The sequence below is a fragment of the Nerophis ophidion genome, linkage group LG26, assembly GCF_033978795.1.
Source record: "Nerophis ophidion isolate RoL-2023_Sa linkage group LG26, RoL_Noph_v1.0, whole genome shotgun sequence".
In the NCBI taxonomy this organism is placed as follows: Eukaryota; Metazoa; Chordata; class Actinopteri; order Syngnathiformes; family Syngnathidae; genus Nerophis; species Nerophis ophidion.
Genome location: NC_084636.1, coordinates 19,045,107 through 19,067,935, shown reverse-complemented (window position 1 = coordinate 19,067,935; position 22,829 = coordinate 19,045,107). Strand labels below are relative to the sequence as shown.

At 39.8% G+C, this 22,829-nt stretch overlaps 1 protein-coding gene across 5 annotated transcripts in view; it reads right to left on the bottom strand.

Moving 5' to 3' along the window:
- Positions 1-22,829, bottom strand: part of abl2 (c-abl oncogene 2, non-receptor tyrosine kinase) — an 89,958-nt gene that overhangs the window by 15,927 nt on the left and 51,202 nt on the right. For 2 of the 5 annotated variants that reach the window (XM_061888209.1, XM_061888204.1), the window contains exons 2-9: positions 17,296-17,460; positions 7,040-7,335; positions 6,676-6,948; positions 6,402-6,486; positions 3,400-3,577; positions 2,957-3,141; positions 2,723-2,875; positions 2,534-2,623 (exon numbers count right to left, since the gene is read on the bottom strand). In XM_061888209.1, the coding sequence (XP_061744193.1) occupies positions 2,534-2,623; positions 2,723-2,875; positions 2,957-3,141; positions 3,400-3,577; positions 6,402-6,486; positions 6,676-6,948; positions 7,040-7,335; positions 17,296-17,460 (1,425 nt within the window). Of the gene's footprint in view, positions 1-2,533; positions 2,624-2,722; positions 2,876-2,956; positions 3,142-3,399; positions 3,578-6,401; positions 6,487-6,675; positions 6,949-7,039; positions 7,336-17,295; positions 17,461-17,660; positions 17,880-22,829 lie in introns of those variants that run through there. The other 3 variants (XM_061888208.1, XM_061888207.1, XM_061888205.1) reach the window with 3 other exon arrangements.

Genomic DNA, 22,829 nt, shown 5'->3' with positions numbered 1-22,829 from the left:
CATCACAACAAAATTAGGCATAATAATGTGTTCATTCCACGACTGTATATATCGGTATCGGTCGATATCGGAATCAGTAATTAAGAGTTGGACAATATCGAAATATCGGATATCGGCAAAAAAGCCATTATCGGACATATCTAGTTAACATACATGTTTTGTTTACTTTTTGAAATGCACAAAATATTGTGCATCAAAGATAATTTCTCAAGGTGTTGTTGCTGGTGTTTTCAGATGCCACCTTGGGTTGCAAAACATTAGCTGTAATAATCTACCGTTTGTCCGATTAATCAACCATTAGAAGTTTCAATGAAAAATCCATTGAGATGTGTGGCATTGTACAATTTCAACAAGACTCCGGTGTTTGAGGTTTAGCTAAGTTAGATAATTATATTCCACATGACTTACTACTAAATAAGTTAACGTGAAGAGTCGGTCACAATTGTGATGCCCATCAGCCATATAAAAAAGGGGATAATAAGTCTCCTATTTGTCAAAACATTTTTGGAAGAGATATCTTCTCTGTCAACTGCATGTGCATGCATCTCTCTTTATGCTGTTAAATTTGTAACATGCAAATTCTTTGACTGTCTGAAATGAGCCCACCTCTGAGTCGAGCTGACCCTATTGTTGTAGTAGCGGCAAAATTGGAGAGGATTCTTTTTTTTTTTTTTTTTTTTAACGAAAGGCAGAAAAACTAGAAAAAAATTCAAAATGCTAGTAAAAAAAAGACAAAAAAACTAAAAAGGCTGACAGGTACGACATAATGGTTGTCTTTTTGATCTGTTACTAGTAGGGTTGTCTCGGTACCAAAATGTAATTCGCTACTTTTCTAAATAAAAAGGGACCACAAAAAACGGCATTATTGGCTTTATATTAACACAAAATCTTAGTGTGCATTAAACATCTGTTTCTTATTGCAATCGAAGACCAATTTTGTCCTTAAATAAAATAGTGCACATACTCGACAACTTGTCTTTTAGTAGTAAACAAACAAACAAAGGCTTCTAATTTGACTGCTGATGTATGCAGTAACATATTGTGTCATTCCCCATTCTGTTATTTTTTATAAAATTATTAATGACAAGCTGTAAAAATTGATGAATCATCTACTTGTTCATATACTGTTAATGTCTGGTTATTTTCCATTTCAAAGTGTTCTATCTACACCTTTGTTAAAATGTAATAATCACTTATTCTTCTGTTGTTTGTATACTTTACATTAGTTTTGGATGATACCAGTGATTTAAGTATGGATTCGATACCAAGTAGTTACAGGATCATACATTGGTCATATTTAAAGTCCTAATGGACTTAATGAATATAATATGAATAAAAAGAAAAAAGATTTTCTGACGATAAAAAATATAGATGTAATTATAGTAGTATCGACTAGATACGCTCTTGTACTTGGTATCATTACAGTGGATGTCAGGTGGAGATCCACTCATGGCATTTGTTTACATTGTGACGCTGGTGAGCGATTGTATCCTAGGGTTTGTAGTGAAGCATGTTAAGCTATTCCTCGTCCTGCAGGGATGATACTTGTAAGAAACCTCACTTTATTTATCGCCATGGAGGCAAAGATTAGTGATTTAGAAGTAGCAGATGGACGTTACCCGCTAACTAGTTCAGCATATTTTAAAGTACCTCTTCCTATGGGCGTTTCAGTGTTATAACTTCACCTTTATTGTTAGTTTTTAAGCCAAAACGAGTCCGTTCTCCCTTTTCTGTTTACACACTGTGTCAGCTTGTAAGTACTCCGTGATTGTGCGGTGCTGAACACGCTCCTCTGCTCGTAAAACCAGCAATGTCATGACGTGACGCAACCTACTCAGTGGCCCTGGGATCGGTAGGTTGTGAGTTCAAACCCCGGCCGAGTCATACTAAAGACTATAAAAAATGGGACTCATTACATCCCTGTTTGGCACTCAGCATCACAGGTTAGAATTGGGGGTTAAATCACCAAAAATTATTCCCGGGAACGGCCACCGCTGCTGCCCACTGCTCCCCTCACCTCCCATGGGGTGAAAAAGGGAATGGGTCAAATTTCACCACACCGAGTGTGTGTGTGTGACAATCATTGGTCCTTATACTTAACTTGACGACAATGCCCTATCATGTCAGTCTAAAAAAATTTGTCGAAGCGGTACTTTTCAAACAGAGTATATTACCGTTTTTGATTCATTGATACCGCGATGCTATACTAGTACCGGTAAACCTTACAACCCAAGTTACTAGCATGCCAAATCATGAGTTTTACTACTTTCGGCTTTTCAGTGAGTGATCTGCATAAATAGTTTTGGCTTCGTTTTACATTAGATGCCCCTTCTCACGCAACTTTGGCACGGAATCGGAACCATGATCCCATGCATTCCGTGAAAGGCATGTATCATTATATCGCCAGGGATTTTATCATTGCAACAGAACAGATATTTATATTTGCATTATTTCACATGTTCAACTTTAGACATTCTAATGTACCACTGTTCAAAACTATCAACTAGCCTACTCATTTATCCTGTTACTCTACCTTCTGAGATGCTGGAGTCATGGAACATTGTTTCAAAGGCTTGGTGGATTTCTGCAAAAGATGGTCTGTCCAACGGACTCCATTGCCAGCCTGGTAGGAACACAATCAAGTTTATTTTACATAAAGTAAGGATTGCATTAACATAATAATCCAAAGAACTATTGTTTTTCTGGAGGGAAATCTACGTACATGCTCTCATAAGCTCATAGACCTTTGGTGGGCATCCTTCGGGTTGTTCCATGCGGTAGCCCTTCTCCAGAAGGTCATAGACCTGAGACAAGTCAATGCCTGGATATGGAGACATTCCGTAGGTGGCAATTTCCCACAACAGGACCCCAAAAGCTATAGGACAACACAGTATGGTTCAGCAACTGCAAGTGCAGTGATAATACTGTTATTGAATACATGAGATGTGTTACTCACCCCATACGTCAGATTTGATGGAGAAGGTGTTGTAGGCAAGGCTCTCGGGCGCGGTCCATTTGATGGGGAATTTTGCCCCAGCGTGCGCAGTGTAGGTGTCGCCAGTCATCAACCTGCTCAGACCAAAGTCTGCCACCTTAACAACATGATTCTCCCCAACGAGGCAGTTTCTTGCAGCTAGATCCCTGAGAAGGGAATGAGATGTTAGAGTAGCTAAAAAAATATTTATTATTGGCCATACTTTCCCTTTCTTCCTTGCAAGCTTTAGGTATAGTATACATTTTCTTAATACTTTATTAATTTGTATATTTAACTTTAGCCAATGCAAAGTAAGGAGTTTATATTCCTAACCTGAAAAGCTAAAAGTATGAGGCTGTAAGAGTGTTATACTAAATAAAACCAGAAAGAAATGGCACTTGGATTTATTTTTTAAAATCACTTACCTGTGGATGAAATTTTTTTTCTCCAAGTATTCCATTGCAGAGGAGATCTGTGTGGCCATGTAGAGCAGAACCACAGCATTCACTTCTTCCTTGTCGCAGTCTCTCAAGTAGTCCAGAAGGTTACCATGTGGCATGTACTCGGTCACGATGTAAAACGGAGGCTCCAATGTACACACACCTGTGGGAGAGGCAGCTTTATTATACTTCACTCCTACCAGGGTGTTGATTCTTTTCCTTTTTTTAATTTGTGTGATACAATTGAAGTACTATTTGACTCCAACTAAAATTTATTTAGATGCATGTTTTGGTTTATTAAAAATAATTGATATACAAATTGTTTAATCAAATATATTTTAGTACACAACAACAAAATCCACAATAAAACAAACCTCTGTGTACTATCCCCTAATTAATATTTTTTTGTCATCGACGGGAATTAAACCAACATTTTCTGCTTCAAAAGCGCTTGCTCTTCTAACACAGTGGTTCTCAAACTTTTTCACCAAGTACCACATCAGAAAAAACTTGGCTTTCCAAGTACCACCATAACGACCGACATTAGAATAGTAGCAGAGGTTTTATTTTAACAACTATATTTAATATTTTTGGCCACTACTCCTCCATGAATCGCCACCTTAATGTGGTGGGGGAGTTTGAGTACCCAAATGATCCAAGGAGCTATGTTGTCAGGGCTACATGCCCCTGGTAGGGTTTCCCAAGGCAAACTGGTCCAAGAGAATGGGTCAGAGTAAGTGCGATTCAGAAGACTCTTATGAAGAAAGGAAAATTGAGGAACCGACAATGTGGCCCCACTTTGTATTGCCTAGCCAAGGGCAGGGGCTTGTGAACGAGCGTCTGGTGGCACAGCCCGAAAGAGAGACGTGGAACCGCCACCAGCACACCCCCCACCTGCAAGCGGATCCATGAGAGTCCGGTGTTATGTGGATTGGGAAGCAGTCGAAGGCGAATGCCTCGGCAACCCGTTCCTCTTTTGACAAGTCCTGTTGTCTCTGGCGGGAAGGAACCTGAGCTTGTGAATGGTCGAGAGATACCGTCTAGATATAGTTTGGGCTCACCTTAACGCACAGCATTGGCTCTGGAACCAAACGCCTTGAGGAGTTGGACTTTACTATATGGATGCTGGAGTTGCCACAGGGAATAGGCGGCCAGCACGTGTGGGCTTATTATTAGCTCCCCGGCTTGGCGCCTGTGAGTTTACCAGTTCGAACATTAAATATGTTGTCTTTGCAGTATATTCAATTGAATATAGGTTAAAAAGGATTTGCAAATCGTTGTGTTCTGTTTTTATTTACGATTTACACAACGTGCCAACTTCACTGGTTTTGGGTTTTGTAGTTATAGTGTGTATATGAAGCTTTAACAGAGGCTTTTAGATAACTTTTTTAAGGGTTTTTATTGACAGAATAGAGAAACCACCATAAGCTCCATGGTAAACAGACTATTGATTGCATTTATTTACTATTTAGAAAGCATTAAAAAAAGAAAAATGTGCTCTTTTTTACATCAGGATTGTGAATCATAGGCAAAATTACCAAAAAACTGCAGTTCTCCTTTAAAGCCACAGACACATAAAAAGTTCAGTTTCCAGTTGAGCTCACAAAAAGCACTTTTAAACAGTCCAAATTTCAGAATCAACGCTAGGTATTAACCAATACACGATTATGTGACCTTTAAGTAAGGTTGGGCGATATATCGATATTTCACAATATCGCGGGTTTGTCTCTGTGCGGAATAGAAAATGACTATATCGTGATATTTGAGTATACATTCTCACGCAGTTGTTTTTAGCTGTGGGCATTACACTCCAGGCTCTTCCCACTCTTTTGTGTCTCCTTTTCACAGACAGCAAGCTCACCTTCTTACATACGTCACATACTGTCACGTCATACGTCACATATGTATAAGCCCTCGCGAAGCAGAGAGGTAGCAGCATGGTTAACGTTATATGTGGTGTTAGCGGTAATACAAGAGAAAGAAGGTGCAAATCTGGTAACAAATGAAGGAATAATTTATTCCCAAGAAAAACAGCCGGGGGTCCATCGTCTGGCGGTGGTTTGGCTTCAAGTGGGAATATGTTGAACAAACAACCGTAATTTGGCAAGTGTGGGGCAAAAGCATTGCTACCGAAAGTAACATTACTGCTAATATGTAGCATTATTTGAATGGTCACCTGCTAGAGAATGAAGAGTTTTTACTCCGCATGTCAACATCTCCATTCGGTGCTATACGCCCACAATATCATGCAAAAAAATTCACTTTTTTTGTTTTAAACTATTTTAGTGACGTTCTGTACAAAAAGTGCATTTTAATTTAGTGTTGTTTTGATATGTCATCTCAGTGACATCTCGCACAAAAGTGCACTAATAGCTTGTTTTAAAATGTCTCTGACAATCTGGCATTTTCTGTTTTGGAAATGACATGAATGTTTGTGCCACAGCTTAATAAATACAGTTTTGGTCATTTGACTTAATTGTGGTCTCCCTCTCTGCATGTAAGTTTAAAATGAGCATAAATTAATGCAGTATGAACAAGAATGTTTTAATGTAGACACATAGAATCCTCATACTGGCGTGATTATATGCATCAAATGTTCATTCAAGGCTAAGGCAAAAATATCAAGATACATATCACGTAAACAGTTAAAGTACCAATGATTGTCACACACACACACTAGGTGTGGCGAACTTATTCTCTGCATTTGACACATCACCTTTGATCACCCCCTGGGCGATGAGGAGAGCAGTGGGCAGCAGTAGTGCCACGCCCGGGAATTATTTTTCGTGATTTATCGCGACATGGCCTAAAAATATCGAAATATATCAAAAAATGCCATATGGCCCAGCCCTACCTTTAAGACTTACGTTTTTTAAAATAGTATAATATGGGACTAATCTATGAGGAATGTTGTTATAGCCCTGTTCTATATGAGACAAATGGGGATATACAGTTACGACAAATTATAAAACAGAAATGATACTGACCCAGAAGCTGGACCAAGTTTGGATGTTTGACCTCTTTCATTACAGCAGCCTCTTTCAAAAATTCCTCAACTTCCATGGTATCCTCCTGTTATTAAAGAAATAGAGATAAATACAAACAACAACCGTTAATAATAATAATAATAATAATAATAGGAGATACCAAAGACAGAGCAAGCAATTTTAATTTCTATCTAATACCACAGTCTAACTGCAGGTGGTGACTTACAACCATGTTTGGCCATTGCCAGATAACAAAAAAGTACATACAACAAACCTTGAGAGTCTTGACTGCCACTGTGAGGTTGTACTTCTTCCACACGCCCACATACACCTCTCCGTACTGGCCTCCTCCGAGCTTGTGCTTCATAGTGATGTCAGTACGCTCCATCTCCCACTTGTCATGGATGGGCGATACACCGTACACGGTGGGCTTGTTGCACTTGGGTGCCGGGTAGTGTAGTGTGGTGACCAGGCCGTCCGCTACTGTGGAGTGGTGGTGAACCAGCTCAGCCAGGGTGGCAAAGCGGCTCTCGGAGGTCACATATACCTAGATGAGGTGATTGTTTAACTATTGGATGCAGTAGTTTACAGTGTAATATTACTATAACAACTCATAAATAACATTTACATAACCTTACCTTGCCATCTGAGGAAGTGTTAATCCGGTAGTGGTAGACTCGACCCTCATAGCGGAGGGAAATGGACAGCTGTCCGGGGCTGCTTTCACTTTCCCGGACAAGGAAGCTGCCGTTTATAAGGGACGACAGCAGGTACTCGGCGGCACTGCGCGACACAGGCCCGTGGTACCAGCTATGCTTCTCCAGGCTGTTGACAGGTGTAATGTAGTTGGACGGGACCCAACCCTGGCCGTTCTTAGAGCGAACCTCACTCCACTCTCCATTCTGGTTGTAGCCCAACACGCGTAACTTCTCGCCTAGATAAGACATAGGAGGAAATATATCAAGACTACATAAACCACAGGTGTCAAACTCAAGGCCCGGGGCCAGATCTGGCCCGCAAACACCAGGAAATTATATGTCAATACAGTACCTAATATTTTCTCACTAAATGTAATGGATTTTTTTCTTTATGACAAAACAAATATAAGTACTGCTTGAAATTGCATGCCTTTTAAATTTTAATAGTATCAATTATTGCAACAAATATTACAGTAGATCAGGGGTCACCAACCTTTTTGAAACCAAGAGTTACTTTTTGGGTACTGATTAATGCGAAGGGCTACCAGTTTGAAACATACTTAAATAAATTGCCAGATATAGCCTATTTGCACAATTTATCTTTAAGTCTATGTCATTATTAATAATCAATGATATTTATCTTTGTGGAAACATTGATCATCTTAATGATTTCTCACAATAAATATATATATAGAAACAGATAAATATCAATATGCAATACTTCATTTTTACATTTTCTCCAAGTGCACATTTTCAAATGATCACTTCTAAGACAGTCTAGTGAAATCACAATATCCCATTTTAACGATCTAGCCACTAACATTTTTTAACAAATCATTAATTACTTTGCACCATGTTTGTAAAAATAATAACTCATGTAAAATACAACAGTCAACTCTCACATGTTTAAATAAATCATGTCACACTTTGAACTGGACACTAAATCTGTTATCTGTTTCTTTGTCAGTTAGTGGGAAGCCTGGCATTGCATGCTGTTAACTAGTGTGTTGTACTTTGGTGTGTAACTTGACACTGCAACTCTGAGTGAGTCTTGCAGATTTGCATCAGTGAGGCGTGTTTTGTGTTTGTTCTTGATGAAGTTCATGTCAGAAAAGGCTAATTCACAATGATATGTTGAACCAAACAGGCTTCCAACCTTCATAGCTGCTGCGCATACACCACTGTACTTTTCTGTGTCAACAAGGCACCAAATTGTCAGGAAAAAAGAGGAAATAATTTAAAAGGTAAAAAGGTATATGTGTTTAAAAATCCTAAAATCGTTTTTAAGGTTGTTTTTCTTTTTTCTAAAGTTGTCTTTCTGAAAGTTATAAGAAGCAAAGTAAAACAATAAATGAATTTATTTAAACAAGTGAAGACCAAGTCTTTAAAATATTTTCTTGGATTTTCAAATTCTATTTGAGTTTTGTCTGTCTTAGAATTAAAAATGTCGAGCAAAGCGAGACCAGCTTGCTAGTAAATAAATACAATTTAAAAAAATAGAGGCAGCTCACTGGTAAGTGCTGCTATTTGAGCTATTTTTAGAACAGGCCAGCGGGCTACTCATCTTGTCCTTACGGGCTACCTGGTGCCCGCGGGCACCACGTTGGTGACCCCTGCTGTAGATAATCATTCCAAACATTTTTTTGTCTAAATAAAAATAAATACTTAAATATATGCTTGACTTATGATTTTACAGCAAACTACCCATCAAATTAATAAAAATGACAATACATTTTACGGTGTTCTTTATAGCTTTAATTAAAAATTAAAAAAAAATAAAAAACGACCAGCCTCTTCCGTAAAAAACAAAACAGTGGTACTGTTTTTATAGTTACCGTAAAATGTTGTATGAAATAACCCCCCCCCCCCCCAATTTTACAGTAACATTGTGTAAATGTAAAGTTTTTACAGTAAAATCGACAGTATACTTAAAACAATTTATATAATTAATAATGAAATCCAGAGGCAAATTCACACATTATTCGCTGTTACAATCGGCCCTCTGATGGCAGCCATAACTGGGATGTAGCACTCAATGAAAATGAGTTTGACATCCCTGACATAAACCAAATGATTGTACAAAAGCATACATTAGATGTTTTAAAAGTATGACGACGTCAGGAGAGGCACAGTAGCTTAGAAAAAATTAAGAATTGAAACAAAGATTAACAAAAAGAGAAGACCAAGAAATATTTTTTCTCAAACTGGTTAAATCATTTATTATTTTTTAAACCCACTAAGTAAACCTCAGTTTATGTTTAAAATATTTTTAGCTTCTCCGGAAAAAGAGTCAACTGTTAGGAGTGAACACAGGAAAAAACTATAAATTAAATATGCTCCCAAATATGAGTTTTCCATGGCCCCAAACATATATTCGCTGAGAGGCAAGGGACTGAGCCATACTTTGAAAACCCCTTGCTTGAAGATTTGTCACCTGCAAAACCAAATGTAAGGTTACAATCAAGCTCTTGATTATTAAAAGTTGTATAATTTCCTCATCAATTTATTTTTTATACAAAGGATCAAAATGTATTATATCACAAATTCACAACAAACGTATTCTGTTTGTGCACTGTTCAAACTTGTTAAATTTAATTGCAAGTAAATGCACTTTATTGATGAGATCTGTTGAATGGATTGTAATTACAGCTTAATTCTTCCCTGTAGAATGATCTAAGTAAGGTGGTCAAATTTTTAATTTTCCTGCACTAAAATAAATATACTTTTGAGATGTGATTACTCAACTCATGATTCGGGATGCAACGATAACAACATTTTATATCACCTGACTAAAATGATCACGGTTATTATTACTATCTCGATTTTGTATTGTGGTCGGAAAGTATTTATACACACAATGACATTTTTTGATTATTTCAAATAACTAAATAAATACACACACTGTTAGAAAGGCAAACATTTGCATCTTCGGCGAAAACATCTCCGGTCTCGTTTGTCAGTGCTTTAGGTCCTCTGGGTGAAAACATCCGGTCCTTCGTGAGAAATCTCGGGAGTGATCTTCGATAGTGCCTTCAAATTCACCAAACAGGTCAGCTCAGTGGTTAGTACCAGCTTTTACCATCTCAGAACTCTAGCAAAGACCAAGGCCTATCTCTCCCAGAGCGACCTGGAGACTGCTATCCACGCCTTCATCACACACCGGCTGGATTACAACAATTCACTGTACGTTGGCATTGATTAGGCATCACTCGCCGTTTGCAACTTGTCCAAAATGCGGCTGCCCGTCTCCTCACCAGCACCAAAAAACATGGGCACATCACCCCAGTCCTGGCCTCACTCCATTGCTGGCTCCCTATCCATCACCGCATTGATTTTAAATTACTTTTAGTTGTTTTTAAATCCCTAAATGGTCTGGCCCCACAATACCTGACCGAGCTTCTGCATCATTATACCTCGTCTAGAGCCCTAAGGTCAGCTGACCAACTGCTGTTGGCGGTCCCTAGATAAAGGCTAAAGACCAGAGGGGACAGAACCTTTTCCGTTGCCGCCCCTAAGCTCTGGAACAGCCTTCCCCCTTCCACATTAGTTCAGCCCAGAGCCTGCGAGTTTTCAAAACCCTTCTGAAGACCTACCTCTTCTCGCTGGCCCCACCCCTTCGCTTTAGTTTTATTTCTGTATTTGTCGCACTTTTATTATTCTGATTTTATTGGGGAAATTTTTTACTTTTTATTCGACCCCTTTTACCTTATTGCTTTTTGCACTATTTTGTTCCGCTCATTCATTGTTTATGTTATTTTATTTTATTTATTTTTTGCTGTATGCATTTTTTTCAACCTGCAAAGCACTTTGGTTTAATTTAAAAGTTGTTCTAAACGTGCTATATAAATTGAAATTGACTGGACTTGACTTGACTTAAGTTTCTTATGTTTCACCAATAAGTGGCATTGTGTTGTCCTCTGTTCAGCGGTCCTTGAATGCACCATAAAAACACTTGCGTCATATTTCTCCAAGTATATATTGACCCCTTGACGAGAACACAGCTTGTAGGTTTAATGTGCACAATTGAATAGCTTAGTTACTCAGACAAATATGTGTTTGTATAAGTTAAGATAGGGTATGTCTTTGCTATATGGGGCAAGACGTTAATGCCTTTTGTTTTCATGTTAGCATTTAAGCTACCAAACAAGCATCAGTCTGTGAGTTTATTAAAGTGCAGTTATCAATCACGGTTTTTCGATAATTTTGATTCAAAACTGCAATACCAACTGAATGTAGTTTTTACACGGTTATCATTAAGAAGTTTTGTCGTTCATTCCCTAATCATGATTAATTGAATAATCGCAGTAGATAATTGCATGCATTATTTGACTAAACTTTAAAAAAGACCCTGATATTTTCACACAAATGCTATCGGTCAGAATGGTATACTTGAAGGTGTAATTTATTGGCTCAATTTGGTAACAGTATCATCTAGTCCCATCGGGGTGTACTTTGAAGAAAATTTGCCAGTGAATACATCAGTCGGAATCTACTCACTTATCTTTGCATTGACCTGATCACTGACCGTATAACAACCCGTGCCGCCTTTGAGGTAAACATCTGTGGTTAAGGTAAAGGAGCATGTGCAGTCAAAATAAATAGGGTGACTCACCTGCTTTGATATATTATTAATGTGTGTGATTAATCGCATATGCGTTAACTCGTAAAATGTGACATCCATCCATCCATTTTCTACCGCTTATTCCCTTTCGGGGTCGCGGGGGGCGCTGGCACCTATCTCAGCTACAATCGGGCGGAAGGCAGGGTACACCCTGGACAAGTCGCCACCTCATCGCAGGGCCAACACTGATAGACAGACAACATTCACACTCACATTCACATTCACACACTGGGCCAATTTAGTGTTGCCAATCAACCTATCCCCAGGTGCATGTCTTTTGGAAGTGGGAGAGCCCTGGTAAAAAGTAATTTAAAAAATACATTCATACGTTTTAAATCGGCGCTCAGTAACTTGCGGACCGTAGTACAATACGTGACCTAAATGTTGTCTTGTACAAACCTGGATGAAAAATGTATTTTTTTGGCTTCTTGTCATTAGGTCGGAAAGTTGGTGAGAGTGTCCTGGAGACACAACACAAAAAGGAAAGATATGGTCATATTGTGAGTCCTGCTGAACTACATCAAAAAGCTGTGCACCATTTAGAGAGCAAGGCCGGGCAAAGGCAGACATGTAGTGACTTGGTGTCTGTTCTCTGTCAGTCTCTTGACGTCACGGACATGAGACGGATGTAAAGAAAAGCGTGACGCTTGATTTTCTCTAAACTGGAGGACGAAGTCTTTCCATAACCCAGCATGCCTTTCTGTACCTTATTATCTGGCAGATTTAGATTGCCAAAAGTAAACAACCTACAGCAGATGTTTTTAACAGGGGTCCGTGGAGGTACAGCAGGAGGGTCGTGACATTTTTGGCCTTTAACACTGATCCAACAGACTGCAGTGGACATATAAATGGAGGCTGAAGACCTGTGGATGAATTATTACAGTAGTGAATCTTAGGGGCATAAGAAAGATATTAAACTGGCAGCGTGTAGCTGAGTTCAGTTCAGTTTTGAGCTACTTGCGTTATTTTGCAGCAGAGTCCTGAAAAACAACAATGCATTACTGTCATATTTAGGATGTTTGAGTTTTGGAGTGTATTCTTAAAAAAATCAGCCTTAGGTGTCTAAATATTTTTTGCAGTGACTCTTAAAACCAGTCTTTGACTAGTGTTTTTTTGCAGGTTGATCCTTAAAAACGGCAGCGAGAGCCTGTCAAAGCTAAACATCTGAATTTGGTTTGTGCATCAGATCCTGAACGGTCAACACTGTGGTTCTGTTTTAATGTATGATTTTACTACTGTATTCACAAATACGCATTTGATAACGTTAATGTTTTGCGTAATGACATAGCTTGGCATTAACATGATATTAAATAAAGCTTTCTGAAAATGTGTTCCCTAACCAAGTGGAAGTATAGAAAACAAAAAGACTATTATGCAAAAAAGCTACTAAATCTACTATAAATATACCATTTAACAGCTTTCTCTGCACCACTTTGCAATTTCACTGATGAGAAGGACAAAAGGACTTTCGAGCAGCTAATTCCTGTTTGTAGTCAACTCCTTCCTGCAGGGAGTACCCACAGGCTGTGACGGATGAAAAAAAAATCCATCTTTTCAAATAGCTGTGTTATCACTATCACTCAGCTATGGACACCTGAGTATGAAAATATTTTTTGTAAAATATAGTACAGGCCTAAAGTTTGAACACACCTTCTCATTAAATGTGTTTTCCTTATTTTCATGACTATTTACATTGTAGATTGTCACTGAAGGCATACAAGCTATTATATGAATGAACACGTGTGGAGTTATGTACTTAACAAAAAAAGGTGAAATAGCCGAAAACATGTTTGTGGAGGGTGGTGTGGCCTGCGGGCCTGCCAAGGAACGGGGTGTGCAAGGACCGGCCTCGAAGACAGCGACAGGTAAGTAGATTGCTCTGCTGTGCCTTGTTATCTAATCACCTGTCGCCTTTATTAGCAGCAGCCAGAACGAGACAGGGAGTTGGAGTGGGATCCAGCGAGAGACACAGACAAAGACAAAGAAATTTTGCTGGAAAGCAAAAGCCTCTCAACATTTATGAAAATAAAACAGTGTTGTACTCTGAAATCCGGGCTTTCGTGGCAGTGTGTGGTTGTCTGAGGAACCGACTAGAGGGCAACCTCTACAATGTTTTATCTTCTAGTTGCTCCAAAATAGCCACCCTTCACTTTGATTACTGATGTGCACACTCTTGGAAATGAGCTGTCACCTGAAATGGTTTTCACTTCACAGGTGTGCTTTATCAGGGTTGATGAGTGGAATTTCTTGCTTTATCAATGAGGCTGGGACCATCAGTTGTGTTGTGAATGAGAAAGTGCGTCCAAACACAAAGCACTGTAAAAACATTCCAATGGCATTACTTTTCATGAAACTGCTTTCCTCGATAATGACCACCTGCCAATCAATGGCATTGCCTGAAGGAGCGTCTGCTAAGCAAATCGGTACGCAGGTCTGTTGCAAGACATGCTTTTGTTGAAGGTGTGGATATCAACAATAACAGGGCGTAACCAAGCAACTGCTTCAAGCATGTTTGATGATGCAGACATGATTCGTATTCTGTTCACTTAGGACATGATTCCGCCTGCAATGACACGCCATGTTGCATGTAATAGCAGCAGCCATGAGATAATATGCACACTTCTCTGAGAGACAAAACAATTCTAGCTAAATAATGATAAAGCTCGGTTTTGATCGAAACTGGCTGAAAGGTGTTTATTTAACGATATGTTTGTTATTGTAGTTTTAGGAGGTTTCAGTAAGGTGAAAGGAAAAACTATCAAAAACAGATCAATCATTATGATGTTGTGTGGTTTGACAGACACCAATCTAGAGACCACACACATCCTGATTACCAGGTTGACTGACCACTTTAACCTAACTTGATGGGCTGGATCCTTAACTTTTTAACAAACATAACCCAGAAAGTCGGGGTCAATGATACTTTGTCAGGAAAGGTACTTCTACCGGCTCACTGCAAGGTTGTGCGTTGTCTCCCCTGTTATTTATTTTGTACACAAACATGTCTCTGATTAAATATGACAACAGAACAATAATCAAATATGCTGATGATTCAGTAATTGTTAGTTTGCTAAATGGAGATGAAAACCGCCATTGCCCCATTATTGATGACTTGTATGCTGGTGTGATGACTCTTAACCTCGAGCTCAACAAAAACAAAAGACATTCTGATTGACTTTAGGAAGACACCCAATGTGAACCAGTTAGCTGTGATTAAAAACCAGGTCATTGAATATGTGCAAAAGTATAAGTACCTTGGGAATATAATTGATGAACAACTGAAATTTGAAGCTAACTGTGATGCAGTGAGTAGAAAGGCTCACCAACGTTTGTACTGTCTGAGAAAACTTCCTCATTTTAATGTTGACAAGACCATCATGATTGTGTTTTACCATGCTTTTATAGAATCTGTTTTGTCCTTCCCCCTGGTCTCATGGTTCAGTCACCTGTCACTAAAGGACAATAATTCCATAAATAATATTGTCAGGTAATTTAACTGGTGAGTCTTAATTGTCTCCAGCCACCCTCTACAACAACCAGCTAGTGAGGATAGATTCCTCCATTTAACTGATGTATCTCACTACCTACACATCCATTTTCAGTTTCTACCATCTGGACGGAGGTTTTTAGTCCCAAGAGGCAAAACAAAATGGTACAGCTGTAGTTTTGTCCCAGCTGCCATCACAGAACAAAATAAGCTGATGTATCTGTAGTATAAGTTTGATCATATTACGCCTATACTGGCTCACCTGCACTAACTTCCTGTGCACTTAAGATGTGACTGTAAGGTTTTACTATATACGTATAAAATACAACACGGTCTAGTTTCATCCTATCTTGATGATTGTATTGTACCTTATGTCCCAGCAAGAAATCTGCATTCAAAGAACTCCGGCTTATTAGTGATTCCAGGATCCCAAAAAAAGAATGCGAGCTATAGAGGGTTTTCTATTTAGACCCTCCTTTCAGAACAGTTGATCTGCCGTTTCTTTTCTTTTCTGCTGTTCCCTTCTCTCCCTCGTGGAGGGAGGGGTGGGGTGGGGGGTGGGGCACAGTTTTGGTGGCCATGGATGAAGTGCTGGATGTCCAGAGTCGAGACCCGGGGTGGACCGCTCGCCTGTGCATCGGCGACATTGGGGACATCTCTGCGCTGCTGACCTGTCTCCGCTCGCGATGGTTCCCTGCTGGGCCCACTATGGACTGGACTCTCCCTATTATGTTGGATACACTTTTAACTGGACGTTCACAATATTATGCTAGATCCACTCGACGTCCATTACACCGGTCGCCCTAGAGGGGCCACTGGGTTGAGTTTTTCTTTACCGTGATGTGGGCTCTGAACCGAGGATGTCGTTGTGGCCTGTGCAGCCCTTTGAGACACTAGTGATTTAGGGCTATATGAATAAAACATTGATTGATTGATCCATTTTTGCCTGTATTTATTTTAGTGCAATTTATTCTTTTATTATGGTGTTTTATTCTGGCTTGTCCCAAATATTTTCTGATTATGATTTTATGTTTGATCCTTTTTATGGGGAACGTTAAGTACATGTACTATTATGTGATGTTTGTTATTAGGGCTGGCCGATATATAGATGTACGCAATATTCGCGGGTTTGTCTCTGTGCGATATAGAAAATGACTATATCGTGATATTCGAGTATACGTTCTCACGCAGTTGCTTTTAGCTGCGGGCATTACACTACAGGCTCTTCTCACTCTTTCTTGTGTCTCCTTCTCACAGACACTAAGCGCACCTTCTTACATACGTCACATACTGTCACGTCATACGTCACATATGTATACGCCCTTGCGGAGCAGATAGGTAGCAGCATGGGTAACGTGAAGGAAGAATTAATTCCTAAGAAAAACAGCACGGGGTCCATCGTCCGGCGGTGGTTCGGCTTCAAGCGGGAATATGACGAATGGACAACTTTAATTTGTCAAGTATGGGGCACAAGCATTGCTACCAAAAGTAGCATTGCTGCTAATATGTAGCATCATTTGAAAAGTCACCTGCTAATAACTGTTTAATAAATACAGTTTTGGTCAATTGACTTAGTTGTGATTTCCCTCTCCCCATGAAAGTTTAAAATAAGCATATATTAATGAACTATGAACAAGAATGTTTTAATGTAGACACATTGAATCATCATACTGCTGTGATTATATGTATCAAGTATTAATTCAAGGCTAAGGCAAAATATCGAGATATATATCGTGTATCGCGTTATGGCCTAAAAATATCGAGATATTAAAAAAAGGCCATATCGCCTAGCCCTACTTGTTATGTGGTAGGTCGTTGTATTGCATATCTAAGATGTTATTACTTTCTCTGTATGTTTAAATGGATGTCCTGATCTTGCCGGCTGCAAAACAAGTGTTTTTCCTTCGGGCACTAATAAAGTAACCTAACCTAACATAACAAAAAACCTAGTGACTAAATAACTTTCTTGTAAACACCTTTTGGATTTGATGTCGTTACACCGTGCCTGTTTATTGAAATAATGCAAATGCCATTCTTAATAAATAAATAAGTCACTGTACATAAGCAGGAAAAAAATGGCCATTTTACCTTTCGTGATGCTGAGAGTATTGTCCCCACTGGCGACAAAGTCATAAAGTGCAACAAACAGGTTGGGGTCGCTCTCAGCAGCCCCCAGCAAGTTCTCCTTGGAGCTCCAGCGTACCGCTTCTGTCAGGGCTGCAGAGTCCAGGCCGAACGGCCTGTGGAGAGCTTCTGGAAAAAGGGAGAAACACAAAGAGAAGAGAAAAGGAGAAAATGAGTGATGATACATTCAGGAAGCCAGCAGGAGGGCCCATTGCTGAAAAAATCCTGGAGGAACTCTCCTGAAGGAATCAGTAAAGTACTGTCTATCTATATAGAATGCTTTAAAAACCTCCATATCGCAACCTAATTAAGCTGTCCTTGTGATCTACCTGTTTGTCCAGATTGAGGTTTGTATCCCAAGCCAGTGTGGAGATGTTGGCCACTAAGGGCTGTGCACTCTTCTTCAAAACTCTTTGCCTGCAGACACCTTAAAAGCATTACTTTTACTAATCGACACACCTCTAAGATCAGCAATGATCTGAGCTACAAATATATTTAATGCCTTTTTAAACAGCACAAAGAGGGAGGGGTCCAAGACGTGACGCTACCTGACCAAGGTGCGGTGATACACTACACAACACACCCAGAGAGACTGACAACCAATTGATGAACGAGCATATGAGTAGCAAAGATGAACACATTTCTGCAGCTGCTGCCAAAGTCACTGCATGCCTGGACAGCTGCTGTTGACGTGGGAGAGGATGGTGATGAAATAGGGCCACTGATGATGGAGTGCATGCATTGCAGTGGGCTGCTTTGATTCCATAGAAATGTCATGTAACCTACAGCATCTGTATTGTAGAAGAGACCCCTCACATTTCAGTAATCACTTTTATAACTATCCTCTCCAGGGACATTACTGTAATATAGAAAGGAAACATGTATGTATGTTAGAGTAGTGAGTATACAGCTTGTAAACCAGCATAGCATTGTTATCCACTGAAAATTACTCAACACAGCCATTATTGTTTAACCCTCGAAGAATATTCAGGACTGAGTTGTCATTTGAGGTAAATTGTTGCTCTATTTTGGCCCATAACTTTGGTTGTGTTACTCAGAATAGAAATGCTTTTTTCCAAGAGTTTTTTTTTTATGTTAAATTTTAATTATAAATCAATTATACACTCGGAACAAAAAAAGTCCTCTGGGAGTTTAGAATGTATAAAACATGTTTGGATTAATATATTTTTCTACTTTTTGCTGAAATCTCTCAAGAAAATTTCGCCCTAAATAAAAATAGCAAATATGTTGTGTTTTTATTTGAACCAATGTCCATGTGATCCAATTATGTCAGCTTTGTTTATTTTGAAAAATTTGCATGAGTTATCATCCATATAGTATATGTTAATAAACTGAAGTACCGGTGTAAATCTCATGGCTAAAAATATACAAAGATTAGTAATAAAACCAATTTTAATGCATTGCTATGTTTGCTGTGTTAAAGGCTTACTGAAACCCACTACTCCCAACCACACAGTCTGATAGTTTATATATAAATGATGAAATCTTAACATTGCAACACATGCCAATACGGCCGGTTTGGTTTACTACATTGCAATTTTAAAATTCCCGCGAGGTATCCTGTTGAAAACGTCGCGGAATGATGACGCGTATGATGATGCGTGCGCGTGACGTCTATGGTTGTAGCGGACATTTTTTTCCAGCCCGAGTCAAGCTATAAGTGGTCTGCTTTAATCGCATAATTACACAGTATTTTGGACATCTGTGTTGCTGAATCTTTTGCAATTTGTTTAATTAACGAGGAGAACTCAAAGTAGAAAGATAGAGGTGGGAAGCGGTGCACTGCAGCTGCCTTTAGCATCACACACACAGCCGGTGTTTCCTTGTTTAAAATTCCAGAACGTGAAGCTTTACTATGAAACAGAGCGGTCAAGCGAACATGGATCCTGACCACATGTCAACCGGCAGGTTTCGGTGAGAAAATTGTGCTAATAAGTCGGCTCTTACCGTAGACATCAGCTGAGCTTGCGTCCTGCTGCAGCTGTGTGGCTTCCTTCCCTCAGAGACACTGGCGGTCACTACACCCGTGGCCACACCCCTACGACTTTCAGCTACTATATAATCTCACTAAAACACTAGTAACACAATAGGCAGATAAGGGATTTTCCAGAATTATCCTAGTAAATGTGTCTAAATACATCTGAATGGCTCTCACTGCCCTCGCCTTTTTTTTACTTTTATTATTTATTTATTTTTTCTAGTCCTTGACTCTCACTATCCTCATCCAGAAATCTTTCATCCTCGCTCAAATTAATGGGGAAATTGTCGCTTTCTCGGTCCGAATCTTTCTAGCTGCTGGTGGCCATGATTGTAAACCATGTGAGGATGTGAGGAGCCCTACAACCCGTGACGTCACGCGCACATCGTCTGCTACTTCTGGTACAGGCAAGGCTTTTTTATTAGCGACCAAATGTTGGGAACTTTATCGTCGATGTTCTCTACTAAATTCTATCAGCAAAAATATGGCAATATCCCGAAATGATCAATTATGACACATAGAATGGACCTGCTATCCCCGTTTAAATAAGAAAATCTCATTTCAGTAGGCCTTTAAGGTACAAACTTTATAGCAGTGTAGTGACCTTCGATCCCTCAGGTGGTTCTGCATCAAAAACCGACATCAGTGTGTAAAGGATATCTCCACATGGGCTCAGGAACACTTCAAAAAAACACATTTACGGATGGAATCCCGTACATGTGTGATCTGAGATCAAAAACTTAATGAATAATCATGCAGCCTTAATAAATATTGACAGTTTATAAATGCTCGCTGTAAAGTGTACTCACATGTGGAAAAAAAGACCACTGTACCACATGGCTTAGCATCATGACTTTCTGAATGGAATGAAAGAGATTTTGTTCAGTCATGCCTCAGAGAGCCTACACATGTTGATGAAGACCAACTATAGCTCTAAAAATGCAATGCAGTGTATACTGTACATCCGGGAGAGTCTCGGTTTCATTTACAAAGCCAAATAACATGAAACCCCCTCATCTGATTAATATATCTGAAAACTTATGGCCAGGTGCTATTTTTCCACTTCAGTCCTGTAGGTAGGGGTAGTGCACATTACAAACTGGGTTCCAAATGTTTCACATACACATGGTTTCCCATCAATATAACTGATGGTGGGGCACCGCCACAGCAAAATTAAAGACGGCCAACATAAAAAAATATGTTTTTTTTATGTGAAAACTTATGAAAGTAATATATAAGTAAGTATAAGTAATATTGTAGCCTCTAGAAGAAATCAAACGTCTGACTATTTAAATATTTTAGTGCCAATCCTATGCAAACAAACGACCCATCCATCTATCCATTTTCTACCGCTTGTCCATTTTGCTGGAGCCTATCTCAGCTGCATTTGGGCGGAAGGCCGGGTACAAGTCGCCATCTTATCGCAAGGCCAACACAGGTAGACAGACAGCATTCACACACTAGGGCCTGTTTAGTGTTGCCAATCAAACTATCCCCAGGTGCATGTCTTTGGAGGTGGGAGGAAGCCGGAGTACCCGGAGGGAACCCACCCAGTCACGGGGAAGACATCCAAACTCCACACAGAAAGATCGCAAGCCCCAGAGTGAACTCAGGACTACTAAGGACTTTCGTATTGTGTGTGTGAGTGAGTGAGTGAGAGAGACAGAGAGAGAGAGAGAGAGAGAGAGGGAGACAGAGAGAGAGAGAGAGAGAGAACTTTATTGATTTCTTCAGGAGAGTTCCTTCAGGAAAATTAAAATTCCAGCAGCAGTGTACAGTTGAGATCAATTTAAAAAGTTAAAAAGTAAATAATGGGAGTATAAATGGAAACAAAAATAGAAATATATTACAATAAGAATAAAATTAAAAAGCAACAATGGGAATAAAAATATAACAGTAAAATAAGAATATAACAGGAGAAACTAGGCAGTAGCGACCGTGTTATGAAAAACTATTGCACTGTTATTGTTTTGCAGCCCCTGTCATCCTAGTACCCCCCGCCCCCCTCCCCAGAGAGGAGTTGTAGAGTCTAATGACGTGTGGGACAAATGAGTTTTTGAGTCTATTAGTCCTGCATTTGGGATGAAGCAGTCTAGCACTGAAAGGCACATGTACTAACCCCTGTCCCACCGTGCTGCACAACCGACCCAATTCAGAAATATACTCCCATGCGCTTTGGTCCCCGTGCTTCCTCAGACACACAACACTTCTTCATTCTCCGCCAATTCTCTTTCAGGAACGGGCAGTGTACTCACGATCATGAGAAGAATGAACATCAAACCAAACAACATGAACATAAAGCTTTATCACCAGTTAGTTGTTATTGTATGAATGGGTATACATAAATAGCCTAAAATGTATCGCAATAATGACTAGTGATGCACCTAACATTTGGCAACTTGAACAGCGGTGCCGAAACCACATGGTGTGATGACGTAGGCAATATGTACAGGATTGTCTGCAGCAGAGGAAGCATGTCTGCGATGTGGACGCACTTTAATATAGCTGACATATACCCGCTAACAGCAAACCACAAAATGTGCAAATATTAGGAGGAAAGTGGCGGCTTTTGAGAGGAAAAAGTCCAACTGCAGCAGTGCAAAGCGAAGAAAGTGTGACATCATGCTTGCTGTTCAGAGGTAGAGTCTCTGAACAAGAGTACAGTATTTACTAACAGTGATGGGCAAGCGACTTGGAAAGCTAAGCTACTAGTTACTCTTGATTAAACGTAGGTAAGCTACAGGGGAAGCTTTCCCTTGAGAACTGTATCAAGCTACACGGCAAAAGTAGCTCGTTACATTAAAGCTACATTTAATAGAATTGATATCTAATATAGGGCTTCGCGGTGGCAGAGGGGTTAGTGCGTCTGCCTCACAATACAAAAGGTCCTGAGTTCAATCCCGGGCTCGGGATCTTTCTGTGTGGAGTTTGCATGTTCTCCCCGTGAATTCGTGGGTTCCCTCCGGGTACTCCGGCTTCCTCCCACTTCCAAAGACATGCACCTGGGGATAGGTTTATTGGCAACACTGAGATAGGCACCAGCGCCCCCCGCAACCCCAAAGGGAATAAGCGGTAGAAAATGAATGGATGGATATTTAATACAATATTGTCTCTGTGCGGAATAGAAAATGACTATATCGTGATATTTGAGTATACATTCTCACGCAGTTGTTTTTAGCTGTGGGCATTACACTCCTGGCTCTTCCCACTCTTTGTGTCTCCTTCTCACAGAGAGCAAGCGCACCTTCTTACATACGTCACATACTGTCACATCATACGTAACATACGCATACGCCCTCGCGGAGCAGAGAGGTAGCAGCATGGTTAATGTTAACTGTGGTGCGAGTGGTAATACGAGAGAAAGAAGGTGTGAATCTGGTAACAAAAGAAGGAAGAATTAATTCCCAAGAAAAACAGCAGGGGGTCCATTGTCTGGCGGTGGTTTGGCTTCAAGTGGGAATATGTCGAACAGACAACCGTAATTTTTCAGGTGTGGGGT